Raw genomic sequence first — 17,399 nt, forward strand, 5'->3', positions numbered from 1 at the left:
TCCCATACGCATCCATCTTGTGTTGTAGAAGGAACTCAAACATTTCTGGGGATGTATAAAAATTGTCTGTGGTGACACAGTACCCCTGATTCAGCAGAGGATCAATCAGCGTCAGAACTGAAGCGGTTGCCATTCTATAGCTGCTGAACCTTTCGTTGAATTTGGTTCCTCTCCCGGTATATAGGACCAAATTCCAAATATATCCAGAGCTGGATTCACACAGCATAAATTACTTTATGCCAAAGCGTGCTCTCTTGGACGCAATATACTGTATCCAGCTGAGTCTCCCTTTATAGGCCATTAGACTTTCGTCTATACAAATGTCTCTTTCTGGGACATAGGACTGCTGGAAATTTTTCAAAATTGGTTGATAAATGTCCCAAATCTTTTTGAGCTTCGGAGCTGGATGAGAAGTCTCGTCAAATTCGTCATTATTTGTAAAGTGCAAATACTTCATAATGAGCGAAAATTTGTACTCCGACATAACCGTGCCAAAAAAAGGAGTGGCCAGTAATTTGTTGGTGGTCCAATACCACTTCTGCAGGGGTTTCCCCACCACTCCCTGCAGAATAATTAGGCCCAGAAATTTCCAGATGTCCGCTTTGGTCACGGGTTCCCACATCCTGCTCCTTGAAAACCGCAGATGCGCTGCGGCTTGTTGCTCCTGGTACCGATTGGTTTCCACAACATTCTTTTCAATAACCTCATCTGTCAAAAAGAGTTGCAGGTATGCCAAGGGGTTGTCATCCTCAACATCCACTTTGATACCAGGTGCTCCGGTAAATAGGAACCTTGGGGGCGCTACGTGCTCCGTACCGCAGTCGATCGAGCACCAAGTCCGCACATCGCTGGGCACAGTCGCAGCATCATCCGATGACGAACTTCCCCACGAATCGCTATCACTCCACTCTGCAAGCGATTCTGTATCGCTGTCGCCCAGCAGGTCATATACCGCTTTTGAGGTTGCGGCGCGCTTGTTTGATGCCATGGTCGCTCTGCAGTATCCAGACACAAGGTACTGGAAAAATGTAGGAAGTGCAATGGAGAAAGCACTGGGGGGCAATCAAAGGTCAATTTATTTTATTTTGGCAATGTAATCCAATAGGATTACAGTGTATCAGTGTGTTTGTGCATATACTTTTTGAATTTGCCGCCGGTTCCGCCCCCCTGCGAACGTCACGTCGCAGGAGACGGAAGCCGGGGGTCACAGAGGATCGAGAGGAAGCTCCACCGCCGCACACCGCCCGCATACATAGCTGGATCCCGGGGATAAGGTAAGTAACCCCTCTACCAGGATCCAGCGATCTTACTAGCGCTACCCCGAGTGTGGCTAGGGGGTTCCTGCTTTTGGCACTGAAATTTAACCCCGAACCACACTCGGGAACACTGCTAGGAAGGTTAAGAGACCAGTACGTCCCTGTTTTTTTTTTTTAAGATCTAAAAGGCTTTTTTCCTTGTCAGAAATGTCCTGTCTGTAAATGCCGTGGTCTAAATACATTCAGAACACAGTAATTTCAATCTACTAATACTGAAAAGACCTATAAAATACATAGTTTTATTACCTGCTAGGAATGTGATATATCTTCTGCAATGCTCTTGCAGAAGACTAGGCTTGCAGTATGTGAGCAGGTCTAAAATGGCCCTGCAGGTCAAGACTGGAGAGCACCTTGCGAATATTCTTAAGGGTTTCCACTGCCACAGTCTTTCTAAAGATTTTGCTTTAAAACATCATAGGGATCCTTCATACTTGAAATTGATTGGAATAGAGAGTTTTGTTTCACATTGGAGGGGCAGTAAGACTGTAATAGAAATATCCAAGCGAGAGACTCCTTCTGGACTTAATGTTGAATGGGACATCAAATGTTTTATTAATAATAGTTTATGTTCCTAGAATTCCCTAGTTTGTATTAATTTTTATCTCTTCTTTGACTTTTTATTTACATTTAAATTTTTTAACATATATATTTTTTTATAATTCTGATAGTACCAGGTTAGTTATGCTATAGGGCATCTAATCTTAAAGGAATTGTAAAGGCAGAAGGTTTTTTTTATCCTAATGCATTCTATGCATTAAGATAAAACGCCTTCTGTGTATAACAGCCTCCCCAGCACCCCCTAATATTTACCTGAGCCCCCTCTCTGTCCAGCGATGTCCAAGAGTTGCTCTGCCATCCGAGGGCAGTCCGGGACTCTCCCTCCTGATTAGCTGAGACACAGCTGTGCCACCATTTGCTTCTGCAGCTGTCAATCAATGTAATTTAGCCAATCAGGAGAAAGAGAGGGGTGGGGCCAAACCACAGCTCTGGCTCTGAATGGGCACACAGAGCTGCAGCTCGGCTTGGGTGCCCCCATAGCAAACTGCTTGCTGTGGGGACACTTAACAGGAGAGAGGGGCTAGGAGCAGCGAAAAGGGCCCTGAGAAGAGGAGGATCCAGGCTGCTCTGTGCAAAACCAACTGCAGGTAAGTATAAAAAAAAAACAAAAACAAAAAAAACAAGACTTTACAATCACTTTAATTCTTAGATAGCGCTACTATCTCTTGATATCAGGATTTCTATTTATTTTTAGTTCCATTTGAGTTTTGCAATGCTATTTATTCTGAGTTGTTTTGGCTTCAGTAATACGGCAGCAGCCTAATCTTGATACCTAGTTGGTGGTAGTGCCCTCTAGTATGTTAATGAAATGGGCTTATATAGTCCTTTTTGTACACTACCTCTTCTGTTCTCCATCGCCCCAGTGACGCTGTCCCTTTGAACAAAATGTGGGAGGCGGAGCTTTGGTGGTGACGTCATCATGCATGTCAGGGTGCTAGATCTGATCTACACGATATGCTGCTTTCTTGAGGTGTCCAGGTTTAAATAAGAATAACTGTTCCTATTACTGCACTAAAAGAGTTCTCTTTCTTTTCACATGCATGGCTCTGATTTAACTGATTGACAGTGGTTATGGCTGTGGATGTGGACAGAGGCATAAGCAGCATTCAGTGGCGGACCTAGTGAGGCATACTGTGCATTCATCCACCCTCCCGGCTTGAGCTCAATCCACCTATACCTATACCAGGCTTTGAGTGGGATAAGAGGAAATTAGCCATCCATTCAGGTATGTGCAGCTAGATCTCCTGATTTGAGGTCATACGGTCTGGTAAGCGGCTTGAGTTATTAGGTGGTATTCGCTGTGGTGAAAAGCCTTCAGGATCACATTTGGTCATCTGCTGTCACATAGTTACATAGATAGTCAGGTTGAAAAAAGACAAAAGTCTATCTAGTTTAACCATTAAAAAAAAAAAAAAATTATACAATCCCATATATACAATCCTATACCCACAGTTGATCCAGAGGAAGGCAAAAAACCCCAGCAAAGCAAGATACAATGTGCTATAGCAGATGAAAAAAATCCTTCCTGATCTCCCGAGAGGCATTACATTTCCCTGGATCAATGTTACCTCTTAATATTAGTACTCAGTTATATCATGTACATTTAGAAAATAATCCAGGCCTTTTTTAAAGCAATCGACTGAGCTGGCCAGAACCACCTTTGGAGGGGGTCTATTCCACATTTTCACAGCTCTTACGGTGAAAAAACCTTTCCATATTTGGAGACAAAATCTCTTTTCCTCCATGATGACCTAAAAGTGAATAACTCAACACCAAGTTCACTATATGGACCCCTTATGTTTTTGTACGCGTTGATCATATTCCCCCTTAATCTCCTCTTCTCAAGAGAGAATAAATTCAGTTCCTCTAATCTTTCCTCATAGCTGAGCTCCTCCATGTCTCTCATCAGTTTGGTTGCCCTTTTCTGCACTTTCTCCAGTTCCCTGATATCCTTTTTGAGAACTGGTGCCCAAAGCTGAACTGCATATTTTAGATGGGGCCTTACCAATGATTTGTACAGGGGCAAAATTATATCTCTCTCTCTGGAGTCCATACCTCTCTTAATACAAGAAAGGACTTTGCTTGTTTTGGAAACCGCAGCTTAGAATTTGATGCTATTATTAGGCTTATGATCAACCAGAACACCCAGATCCTTCTCCGCTATGGATTCCCCCAGTTGTAGTCCCCCTATTATGTATGATGCATGCATATTCTTAGCTCCAAGTGCATAACTTTACATTAATCAACATTAAACCTCATTGCCCACATAGTTGCCCAATTAAACAGTTCATTGAGGTTGGCTTGTTAGTTGGAGACATCCTGTAAGGACATTATTCCACTGCATAGCTAGGTGTCATCTGCAAACACTGAAATGGTACTTTTAATCCCAGACCCTATATAATTTATAAAGTTATTAAAAAGTAAGGGACCCAACACTGAACTTTGGGGTACAACACTAATAATTTTAGACCATTCAGAGTAAGAATTATTAAAAACTACTCATTGAAATTCTATCTTTTAGCCAGTTTTCTATCCATTTAAAAACTGATCTTTCCAAGCCTGTATACTTTACCTTACACATTAGCACTCTTACACATTAGCTTTTGCAAAATTCAAGTATACTACGTCCACAGCCACCCCTTTGTCCAACCTCCTGATAAAAAGAAATCTGTTTGTTTGACAAATTCTGTCTTTCATGATTCCATGCTGTCTGTTGCCTAAAATATTTTTTTCCAGCAAGAACTCATCTATGTGGTCTTTTATTAAACTCTCTGGTATCTTCCCGACTATAGACGTTAAACTAACAGGTCTATAGTTACTTGGTAAAGACTTTGTTCCCTTTTAAATATGGGCATCACATTGGCCCTACGCCAATCCCGTGGTACCATTTCAGTCATTAACGAGTCCCTACAAATTGGAAACAATGGCTTTAAAATGACAGAGCTCAATTCTTTTAGGATCCGTGGGTGTATGCCATCTAGTCCAGGTGCTTTATCCACCTTTATTCTTTCTAAAAAATTCAGGACCATATCACTTTTGAGCCATTATGGATAATTTTGGGCTGTTTCAATACCATCCCCATTATGGACTTGAGCTCCCCCAAGCTCCTTTGTATACACTCAGCTGAATAAAGTATTAAATACATTTGCCTTCTCTTTCTCCCCAGTCACCCACTCCAGATTATTGTAAAGGGCCTACATGCTTAGACCTGAGCTTTTTACTAATAATATATTTGAAGAATTGTTTGGGGTTTGGGGCTACTATCTTTTGCAATCTGTTGTTCGTTTAAAATGTTTGCATCCTTGATTTCCTTTTTACATATTCTGTTATATTCTTTGTAACATTTAAACAATGATAGTGTTTCTTCATTTTATATATTTTTTAAGCTCTTTTCTTATTATTTATAGCTTTTTTTTTTTAATTTGGCCATGAGTTTACAAACAGTCCTTTTGAAGAATTCCCGTTTCTGTTCTGTGTTCATCAAGGCCAATATTCCCTCCTAGTCTAAGTCTTGGAGAGCAGCCCTCATCCTTGGAAAAATGTCTCTCTTAAAGTTAAGTGTTTTTGTATTTCCTGTATGTGTTTGTTGCCTACAGCTAACGTTAAATGAAATCATGTTATGGTCACTACTACCCAGTGTTCTTTTATATGAATATTGGTAAGAATGTCTGCATGGTGAGATTACCAGGTCCAGCAGAGCATCATTCCTAGCTGGGGCCTTAATAAACTGGACCATAAAATTGTCGCACTTTGAATGACAATTGTGCAGCTATGCAACACTGTACCCAAACAAAATTTTTATCATTTTTTTTTAGACAAATAGAACTTTCTTTTGGTGGTATTTAATTAACACTGGGGTTTTTTTTTTCATTTTTGCTAAACAAATGAAAAAAAAACAGAACATTTTGAAAAAAAAGTTTTTCTTAGTGTCTGTTATAAAATGTTGTAAATAAGTCATTTTTTCCTTCACTGATGTGCACTGATGAGGTTGCACGGATGGACACTGAAAGGCTGCACTGATGAGCACTAGTGAGGTGGCACTGATGGACACTGATGAAGCAGCACTGATGAGGAGGCACTGACGAGGCTGCACTGATAGGTGGCACTGATGGGCACTGATATGCTGCACTGATGGGCACTGATGAGGCAGCACTGATGGGCACTGATGAGACTGCACTGATAGGTGGTACAGATGGGCACTGATAGGTGGCACTGATGGGCAATGATAAGCAGCACTGATTGGCACTGATAGGCGGCACTGATTGGCTGCACTGGTGGACACTGATTGGCAGCACTGGTGGGGACTTTTGGAGCTGAACTGATAATCAGGGCACTGATGATCAGTGTCCTGATTATCAGTATAGATGTCCCCTGTGTGGATTTGCTGGTTATTGGCTTTCCTCTGCTCATGCGCTGTCAGTGTAAGGAGAGGAATGCTGATAGCCAGCAAATCCTGTTTACACTGTGATCAGTTGGGATTGAACACAGCTGATCACATAATTGGCTCTTAACTACGATCTGTGATCAGCTGTGTCCCAAGGACATGGCGATCGCAGATGCCTGCGGTAACGCCCTCCCTGCAAAGTGTGACCACGCTGTAGCTGTCATTCAGCTATAGCACGGTCGTAAAGAGGTTAAATTAGATTTTTTATTTTATTTATTTACACTGTGCACTTTTTGAATTTATGATATGGCATGTACTTTTTATGTTTTGAATTATTTACTGTGGACAGATATGAATTATTTATGCATTTTTAAGTAATTGTATGATAGCACAACATAGTTTTATTTATTTAGTTCATTTATATCAAGTATGAAGATATACTGTAGTGAGGGGGCAGTCATTAATTGTTTACAGTGAATTAATCTCCCAGTGTGTGGTAGAATTGTACTTGAAATCGAATAGTGACACTTCAGCACAAAATTTTAGTTTTTAAACCATGGGTCCTGCCATTCATGTGGATGTTACTTGACATGTACCACCTACCTAAACATTGATGCTGATCAAGTACACCACTTTATGGAAACTGTATTTTCTGATGGCATTGGGCTCTTTTAGCAGGATAATGCGCCCTGTCACACTGCCAAAATGGTTTAAAAATGGTTTGACTAGCGCAACAATGAGTTTGAGGTGATGACTTGGCCTCCAAATCCTCCAGATCTCAAACGAATCCAGCATCTGTGGGATGTGCTGGAAAAAAAAGTCTGATCCATGGAGACCCTGCCTTGCAACTTACAGGACTTAAAGGATCTGCTACTAATGGCTTGTTGCCAGATACCTCAGGGGTCTAGTGGCATCTGTGCTTCAATGGATCAGGACTTTGATAGCAAAGGGGGACCTACTCAATATTCGGTGGCTGGTCAAAAAGTTATGGTTGATCACCGTAAATGTTTTTACAGGGTACGTTGTCTACCATATACTTATCAGGTTATAGAAAGTTTTTTTCGGACAACATAACCTGTATTTTTCACTTGAATAACTGAACAATTAAACTTGAGGCTGTCCTGCATTGTTCACATAATCTTACTTTTTACTGTGCAGAAGTGTTAGGATGTCAGTAAAATATGCAGGAAAAACGGCAGCATTTAGAACAGTACACAGTAGGTGGTATTTTGTCTTCAGCTAAACACTCATTCTCCAACGTTAATTACAAATCATTAGTCATTCTCTCCCCTGGCCACTTTTTGTCTTAATCTCTCCTACTTCAACACCCCAGCAGGTCGCAGAGTTCCATTTTATTCATTTTGATTATTAACCCATATTTTCTTTGACTTAGTTTTGGCTTTTTTTAACCTTCAAGTCAAGCCCTTTTTTGTGGAACAATTATTCTGATTAGAAAAGACTGGAAGAATGATGTCATTAGCCGTCTTCTATGTATTTTGCTAAGATACCCCCTCTTCACACCGTAAGGTCACAGATGGCATGTGTTGTTTTTGCTCTCCCAATGTGTGCTGACTATGGTTACCTTTTCATATAAAGATGTATAGCCAGTGCATTTTTTTTTTTTTTATTGTTGACAAAAACGCTTACTTTTTTCCTTGTTTTAAATAATTTTGAGAAGGGTCAGAATATCTGTGTCCCCATTGGAAAGAGTTCCTATAGTTCTTGTATTATTGACAGTAGTCAATGGACAGAGAGTGAGAGAATAATCTTCACATAGGGACACAAAGATTAAGAAAAACCCAGTAGAGATGCTGTAACCTCCTTTGCTTTTTTAAACCTTAAAGTGATTTTTAACCATCACCTTGTAAAATAACCTATTCAGTTAAAAATAGAAAATATTTGTATAGATATAAAAAAACATTTGCGGAAGTGGGAAAGTGAGCAAATTTTTAACAACAGACCAAAAGAACTTTTGAGCTACAAGAGATACATAGACGATATTTTTATCATTTGGAGGGGCACCCAGAACTCATTAAACCAGTTTTTAAATTTTATGAGTAACAACCACTATGATATCTCTTTCTCCCACACTAGCAGCCCCGAAAGTATTAATTTTTTAGATTTGAGTATTTTTAAGGATTTTAACAGATTTTGCACTAAGACTCACTTTAAAGAAGTAGATGCCAATGGTTACATCCCCATTGGCAGTTGTCACCATCCCAGATGGCTGAATACAATCCCTAACAGCCAGCTAATGAGGATTAGGAAAAATTGTGATAAAGAAAGCGACTACGAAGAACAAGCCGACTTAATCATTAAAAAATTCCAAGAAAAAGGATACAGAAGGAAAGATCTTGAAAATACTAAAAATAAAGTCAAAAATATCAAACGGAAGGACTTATTCAAAAAGAGAGTAAAGGAAAAGAAAGATTACAGTATGGCCTTTCTGACCAGCTTCTCAAGACAACACACACAAATGGAGAAGATTTTAAAAAAGCACTGGCACCTTCTATTAAAAGACAATGTTTTCAAAACTCTCCTTCCATCCAAGCCACAGTTTATATATACGAAACCCAAAACATTAAGACTACAGTTAGCTCACAATGTAGTCAATCCACCCACAAAAATAGGGACGTTCTGGGATCAGGATGGGTTTTTCAGCTGTGGCAGATGTATGATATGCAGGACCTCCAAATTCAGAAAAAGAAAACATACGACTTTTAAATCTGCTTTTAACGGTAAAACATATCAAATGAAAAAATTCATTACTTGTGCATCCACGCATGTGACATACCTCCTCTCATGCCCTTGCGGGTTACAGTATGTGGGTAGGACCACCAGAGAGTTGAGGATAAGACTTAGGGAACATGTTTCAAACATTAGAAAAGGGTTTAAAAACCACAGCCTTTCCCACCATTTCAAACTGGTCCACCAAAGTAATCCCACCTTATTATCCTTTTGCGCAATTGACAAAATTGAACCCCATTGGAGGGGTGGCAACCTAAAGCAAGCAGTGTCACAAAACGAAACACAATGGATCCACCGGTTGGAAACACTCCAGCCTAAAGGTTTGAATGTGGATGTAGATGTGAACTGTTTTTTATCCGATTGGTAGAATAATTATGAAAAATTACTGATTATTAATTTCTCACCTTCCTTAAAATATTTTTATAATATTTAATTTATTTTATATATTTTATATTTTTAATAATGTTTTTCAACAAAAATATTTTTTATCAGCTTGAAAACAATAATTTAATATATATATATTTCTTTATGTCAATTTAATAAAAATATATAAGACTAAAAACCTCCTCCTGCTCTGTAGAACCCTCCTTAATTAATATAACATTAGTTATTTATATTCTTGCCTCCTATCTTTGGTTTTAATAAAATTTATGTTTTTATATAAATAGTTCTTAATAAAAGTTGTTTTAAAAATTATGGTAATTTATTATATCTCCGTTAATATTAATAAAATATAACACTATTATTATTGCTAATTATTTAATATATTCATATATCTATAATATAGCACAATATAATAATTAATCCAAACCTATCATCATAAATAATTAAATAGCTCTAGGAATTCCAATAATTTGAGCTCTATAGGTTTTATTGTATATCAATATGAGGAATATTTATTGCGAGTGTATAATAGGACTTTATATTTGTAAACAGGAAGTTACGCCTGGATGTAGAAACGTCCATATATTTTCTAAAATCATGAAATAAGCTTATTTGAAAATTCTGGTATAGTTGATTAATATCGCTAGACCAACAATAGACATATGACAAATGAATTTAAGATAAGTAAAGTTACGTTCCCTAAACAAATCCGGATATGATGTAGGAGAGGCTACGGTATAAAGAGCCTCTGTCAATAGGAAGTGATGTCCTTTGAAGACGCTGTGTGTGACGGCGAAACGCGTTGATGCACTTCCGGTTGCGGACGTAACGTCATTTCCGGTCGGGAACTTCCTGTATGTGGAACGCACGCTAAGAGCGGCGCCACTTGCTTTGTTTGCTATATGCCTTTTTAACGTTTTTATCTTGTAAGTATTCAATCGCTTTTGGGGAAATAAATTATATCTTACGTACTTCACGATGTATGGCCCTCTCTTCTTTTAATGGTGATATTGGGGACGATTTCAACACGGAGGACACATCGGAGGAATCCCACATCAGATCCTGGGCAAATGTGCAATAAAATTAAGGGCTTTTATACAATCAAATTCCGGTGAGTGGGGAACCAAGAGGGCACCTTCACCTCACAAGCACCTTTATTCACTTGGCACTTTGGCACCTTTTGGATCATCAATAAGGACTTTATTTCACCATTTATGCACTTAAATTTTACACTGGAAAATATATTAATTTTTTAGTTTAATTATGCACTTTAATTTATTATTATAGAAATTCATGCACTTTAATGTGATTGATATATTTTATCATTATATATTGAATTTATATGATATAGATTGGTTTCATTTTAAATAATTTTTGTCACTAATTTGTTGCTAGCGCTGCATAAATTTGTTTTTATTCATTTATTCTAAGAATTTCTTAGTGTTTGCAGCAGCTGCACACTCTCACAGTTTTTTCACTGAATAATTTATCACTATTGTGCAGCGCGGGTTTAAATTTGTTTTTTCATAAAAAAACATTATTAATACCTTTTTCTCAGTTTTTTTTTATAAGCGATCACATTCCCGCTGTTCTCAGCTTCATTAGCGCTGGGGGAGGAGAAGCAGCAGCAAACTGAGCTGTGCAGGGGGGGGTGGGGGTGTCCAAGTCTGATCATTGGGGGAGAGTAAACTGAGTTCCCAGCACAGCTAGAGAACAGACCACTGTGAGCTCTCATGCAAATGCCCCCTACATACAGGCCGAATGTCAGACGACATCGGCCGGTTCAAGAAAAACTGTCCGACGTTCATTCTGTGTGTATAGCAGCCAGTCCAACAGAAGCCAGCCATCTAATGCACAATATCATTATTTTATTAACATAGCGTTTAAGTGAGACAAAGGGATTACAATAAAAAGTTACATAGTAGCTAGTAACTCCTTTATAGAATGTAGAACATTTATAGGAAAAACTTGTTTGTTGTTGTCTACTTCTGTGTGGTCACCACATTTGTGGGAAAAGACAACAACGAAAACCCTCTTTTCACTTTGAGCCCCTGATAGCTAATTTAACGGATTTGCCAAGCAAGTTAGCCTCACTCAAAGAGCTGCTCTACTTTCTTCATTGTAACATAGTCCAGGAAATTCATGATATTTTAGTACCATAGTGCTATGCACGGATAGACCAACCTAAGAAGCCTAATGAAATGAAATGACTAATGGCTGTGTTGCATTAGGAAAGCTAACTGATTAAACTTAATAAAGAGATTTTGGAAGCATATAACCAAGTTTTCATTTTCTTTTAAAAAAATTGAAAACCTATTTTATAATTATAGTTTATCTTCTATAGTTGAGAAGATACTTGAGAGTTTGATAGAAAAAAAAAAAAAAACATACAAGAGTTTTTGCTAGAAAACAATATTATGAGCAATAGTCAGCATGAATTCACGAAACGCTGAAGTTGTCAGACAAATTTGCCTCCTTTTTATTTAAAAATTGCAATTTAGACAAAGAAGTAGCTGTCAATATAGCATACTTGGACTTTGCAAAAGCAACACAGTTTCCCACGCATGGCTCATGTGTAAGTTAAAACCTATAGGCTTAGAGAATTCAGTCTAAAAAAACTGGCTAGAAGACCGTGTTCAGATAGTAGTGATTAATGGTTCATACTCTGAATGGTTTAGGAGGAAAAGAGGTTTAACCTCCACATATATAAAGGCTTCTTTACAGTAAGAGCTATGAAAATGTGGAATAGACTCCCTGGGGAACTAGCTTTGGCCAGATCAATAGGTTGCTTTTAAAAAGAGCTGTATGCATTCCTCAATGCACAAGAAACAAATATATATTAACAATTATACATAGTAATGCCATAGATTACCGATCTAAGGAATATCCAATTGCCTTGGGGGATCAGGAAGGAGTTTTCATCCCCCATTAGAGAAATTTAGACCATGCTGTTTTGGTTAAACTAGATGTGTCTATTTTTTTAAACTTAACTATGTAAACTAAATAAATTATGTAGTTCTAAGTTCCCTTTTTTTTCTTTCCAAATGCTTTTTATTTTATATTTCTATTTTATGTTTTTAATACATTTTTTATATACTTTTTAGTTTTTTGTTTTTGGATATACAGTATCTCACAAAAGTGAGTACACCCCTCACATTTTTGGAAATATTTTATTACATCTTTTAATGTGACAACACTTAAGAAATTACACTTTGCTACAATGTAAAGTAGTGAGTGTACAGCTTGTATAACAGTATAAATTTGCTGTCCCCTCAAAATAACTCAACGCAGCCATTAATGTCTAAACCGCTGGCAACAAAAGTTGACAATGTACAAATTGGGCCCAACGTGTCAATATTTTGTGTGGCCACCATTATTTTCCAGCACTACCTTAACCCTCTTGGGCATGGAGTTCACCAGAGCTTCACAGGGTGCCACTGGAGTCCTCTTCCACTCCTCCATGACAACATCACGGAGCTGGTGGATGTTAGAGACCTTGCTCTCCTCCACCTTCCATTTGAGGATGCCCCACAGTTGCTCAATAGGGTTTAGGTCTGGAGACATGCTTGGCCAGTCCATCACCTTTACACTCAACTTCTTTAGCAAGGCAGTGGTCATCTTGGAAGTGTGTTTGGGGTCATTATCATGTTGGAATACTGTCCTGCGGCCCAGGCTCCGAAGGGAGGGGATCATGCTCTGCTTCAGTATGTCACAGTACATGTTGGCATTCATGGTTCCCTCAATTAACTCATTGAATTCCCTAGCAGCACTCATGCAGCCCCAGGCCCTGACACTCCCACCACCATGCTTGACTTTAGGCAAGACACACTTGTCTTTGTACTCTTTACCTGAATGCCGCCACACACACTTGACACCATGTGAACCAAATAAGCTTATCTTGGTCTCATCAGACCACCGGACATGGTTCCAGAAATCCATGTCCTTAGTCTGCTTGTCTTCAGAAAACTGTTTGAGGGTTTTTTTTGTGCATCATCTTTAGAAGAGGCTTCCTTCTGGGATGACAGCCATATGACTAATTTAATGCAGGGTGCGGCGTATGATCTGAGCACTGACAGACTGACCCCCCACCCCTTCAACCTCTGCAGCAATGCTGGCAGCACTCATACGTCTATTTCCCAAAGACAACCTCTGGATATGACGCTGAGCACGTGCAATCAACTCCTTTTGTCGACCATGGCAAGGCCTGTTCTGAGTGGAACCTGTCCTGTTAAACCGCTGTATGGTCTTGGCCACTGTGCTGCAGCTCAGTTTCAGGGTCTTGGCAATCTTCTTATAGCCTAGGCCATCTTTATGTAGAGCAACCATTTTTTTTTTTCAGATCCTCAGAGAATTCTTTGCCATGAGGTGCCATGTTGAACTTCCAGTGACCTGTATGAGAGAGTGAGACTGATAATACCAAATTTAACACAACTGCTTCCCATTACCACCTGAGACCTTGTAACACTAACACTAACACTAACGGGTTACATGACACCGGGGAGGGAAAATGGCTAATTGGGCTCAATTTGGACAATTCCACTTAGGGGTGTACTCACTTTTGTTGCCAGCAGTTTAGACATTAATGGCCGTGTGTTGAGTTATTTTGAGGGGACAGCAAATTTACACTGTTATACAAGCTGTACACTCACTAATTTACATTGTAGGAAAGTAATTTGCTGGGCAATCGGGAGCCAGTGTAGGGATTGGCATAGAGGAGTGGTAGATACTGAGCGGTTGGTAAGGTGGATAAGCCTGGCAGCAGCATTCATGATAGACTGAAGAGGGGATAGCCTATTGAGATATAGGCCTATGAGAAGGGAGTTGCAATAGTTGAGGCAAGAGATAACAATGGAGTGAATGAGTAGCTTGGTGGTTTAGTTGTTAAAATGTTAAAAAGGGGCGAATTTTAGAGATGTTATGGAGGTGAAGTCTACAAGCTTTTGACAACGTTTGGATTTGGGGCTGAAAGGACATGTTAGAGTCTAGGATTACAGCTAGTAACCTGGCATGAGGGGAGGGATTAATGGTTGCATTCCTGATTTTGATGGAAAAGTCATGGAGGGGGGAATGGGCAGGAGGGAATATTACCAGCTCAGTTTTAGAGAGATTTCATTTGAGGAAGTGGTGCCACATCCATGCTGATATGTCAGTAAGTAAGTTAGTAATGCGAAAGGAGACCGAAGGAGTGAGGTGTGGAGTAGACAAATAGATTTGAGTGTCATCGGCGTATAGATGGTATTGAAAGCCGTGGATGGTTATCAAGTGACCAAGGGAGGCGGTGTAAATAGAGAAGAGAAGGGGTCCAAGAACAGAGCCTTGGGGAACCCCCACAGAAAGGAGCAATGGAGGAGATAGAGTTGTAGGTAACACTGTAGTTAGGAGGAGAACCAAGATGTAGCAGAATCTTGGAGGCCAAGGGAACTGAGTTTATTAAGGAGCGAGTGGTCAACAGTATCAAAGACCGCAGAGAGGTCAAATAATAGGAGTATGGAGTAGTGCCATTGGTTTTAGCAGAAAGGAAATCGTTAGTGAGTTTTAGTAAGGCAGTTTCGGTGGAGTGCTGCGAGCAAAAGCCAGACTGTAAGGGATCCAGAAGGTTATTTCCACTGAGGAAGGAGCTAAGATGGTTGTAGACTAATCATTCTAGAAGTTTAGTGGTGAATGGGAGCAGTGGAATGGGTCTTAAGTTATTCAGGTTGGTGGGGTCCAGTAAGGGCTTTTTAAGTATGGGAGTGATCTGCGCATGTTTTAGAGGGGAGGAGAGGGGAGGGGAAGGTGCCACTAGAGAGGGAGAGAATGAATATGTGAGTGAGGGAGCACAGGACAGAATAAGAGGGTAACTGTAGTAGTTGTGGGGGAACAGGATCCAGGAGACAATTGGTTAGGTGGACATCCTCTTCAGTAGTAGCCAGTTCAAAAGAGGAGAATGTTGACTGTGCTGTTAGGCAAGGTATATTGAGTGGGGAAGATTTCTTCAAGTATTACATCAATCTTTACGTGATTGACAATCTCTTGGGCAGTGAGTGAGTTAGTTGGTAGAGGGGGATGAATCAGAGAGTTAAAGGTTGAGAAGAGCCGACGGGAACTGGATGACAAGATATTAATGAGAGAGACAAAGTAGGCCTGTTTGGCAGCATGGAGGCAGGAATTGTATTTTAGGAGGGCAGATTTATATAGAGTGAAGTCCTGCAGGCATTTGGTTTTATGCCACAGTAGTTCAAAAGCATGACAATATCTCTTGAGATTTCTACTGTTGTCAGTTTGCCAGGGTTGCAATGATCGGGGCCTGATTCTGCATGTAGTTAGAGGAGCAAGTGCATCCAGTGATGATGAGAGTAAACTGCTGTAAACAGAGGTGGCCAGGTCAGGACAGGACAGGGGATAGATTATGTCATATAGGTGGCCAGTAGCAGAATAGAGAAGAGAAGGGTTTAAGTTACGAAGGTTCCTACAAGTAATTGTTTGCTGCTTGGAGGAATGGGTGATTGGAGGCAAGAATTCAGTGAATCTGATGAGGTTGTGATCAGAGAGAGGAAAGGGGGTGTTGGTGAGGTTGCCAGGAGTGCAGAGATGGGAGAATACAAGGTTGATGGTATTACCACTGGAGTGAGTGGCAGTGTATGTCCATTGGGTTAGGTCAAAAGATGAGGTTATGTTGAGAAGTTGAGTTGTAGCTGGGCTGTTAAGATTGACAGGGATGTTGAAGTCACCAAGAATGATAGCGGGTATTTCAGAGGAGAGAAAGTAGGGTAGCCAGGCAGCAAAGTCATAAAAAAAGCGCAATACTGGTCCAGGAGACCGATAAATTGCTGCAATCCTCAGAAAAATGGTAGAAAACAGACGAATACAGTGCATCTCGAATGAAGAGAGGGATAGAGAGGGAGGGATAGGAAAGACTTGGTAGGTGCTTTGTGGGGATAGAAGGAATCCAACTCCACCTCCTTTCTGTCTGTTGGGTCTGGGGGAATGAGTCCAGTGGAGCCGACCATAGGAGAGGGCAGCAGGAGAAGCAGAGTCAAAATTTTGAAGCCTGGTTTCAGGTATGGCGAGTATGTTAAAGCTATGAGAGATAAAAGGTCATGCACAGATGTAAGCTTATTATAGATGGAGCAGGCATTCCAAAGGACGCATGAGATTGGGGGCTGGTTTTAGGAAGCAGGGGAACAGAAATTAAACTTTGATTTCGGCTGTGGCCAGAGGAGGAGGGGTGGCGGATATGTGGTTTGCAGTCAGAAAACAGAAGACCAGGATTTGGAGAAATGTCCTCTGGGGCTATGAGGAGGAGAAGGAGGGTGAGAAAGGTAAGATGGGAGTGAGATGTGTATGAGCGCACATGTCTAACTGCCCTGGTGTTTAGGTTAGCATGTTGGTTCAGCAATTGCAGGAGGGGATGGGTACAGTAGTAGGGAGAGGGTAGAAGTGAGGGTAATATGTGTGTGCTGTGGGGTAGAGAGGAGGGAAAAAGTAAGGATAATTTGAGGATAGAGACGCCAATGTGAGAAGGAAGAGTAGAAGGAGTATGTTTGTGGATAGAGAGTTCGGAATCTGACTTCAAATAATTTAAATTTTGAATGCTGGTTTGCTTGCCGTCTTTCCAGAGTGGAGCAGAGTTCTTGTATCTTCATACAGCTATAGTTAAACTGTGGTGGTGAAACTGTGCAACACTCGTGACCGAGACACTCAAGAATGAGACATGTTGTCTGCACCTCCCCATAGGCCGCTTTAAATTTATAGGGAGATTGAGTAGGCAAGCATTTGTCAATTGATCAATATAGGATCTGATTTGAGACACATGAATATGGAAGGGGAGATGGACAATACCAGACCAGCCACAGACACAGGCAAGGGTCATAAAAGGTAATCGGGTCTCTTGATCACTCAGACCAAATGGAGTTGAGAATCAATCACCAGTTATGTTGCTAATGCAGTGCATTTGGTATAGAGCTAGCATTAAATATAAAAGTTTAAAGATATGGCAGCAGAAAACATTTACCAAAAAACAAAGAGCA

At 40.1% G+C, this 17,399-nt stretch overlaps 1 protein-coding gene across 1 annotated transcript in view; it reads right to left on the reverse strand.

Moving 5' to 3' along the window:
• Positions 1-229: 229 nt before the first annotated feature.
• LOC309550621 (piggyBac transposable element-derived protein 4-like) overlaps positions 230-17,399 on the reverse strand; it is a gene marked incomplete at both ends in the record, with an annotated part of 103,189 nt that continues 86,019 nt past the window's right edge. The window contains one exon of the mRNA XM_082250959.1: positions 230-774. Coding sequence (XP_082107085.1) covers positions 230-774 — 545 coding nt within the window. The remainder of the gene's footprint in view (positions 775-17,399) is intronic.

Source organism: Pelophylax lessonae (assembly GCF_965119305.1).
Source record: "Pelophylax lessonae genome assembly, chromosome: 3".
Taxonomy (NCBI): domain Eukaryota; kingdom Metazoa; phylum Chordata; class Amphibia; order Anura; family Ranidae; genus Pelophylax; species Pelophylax lessonae.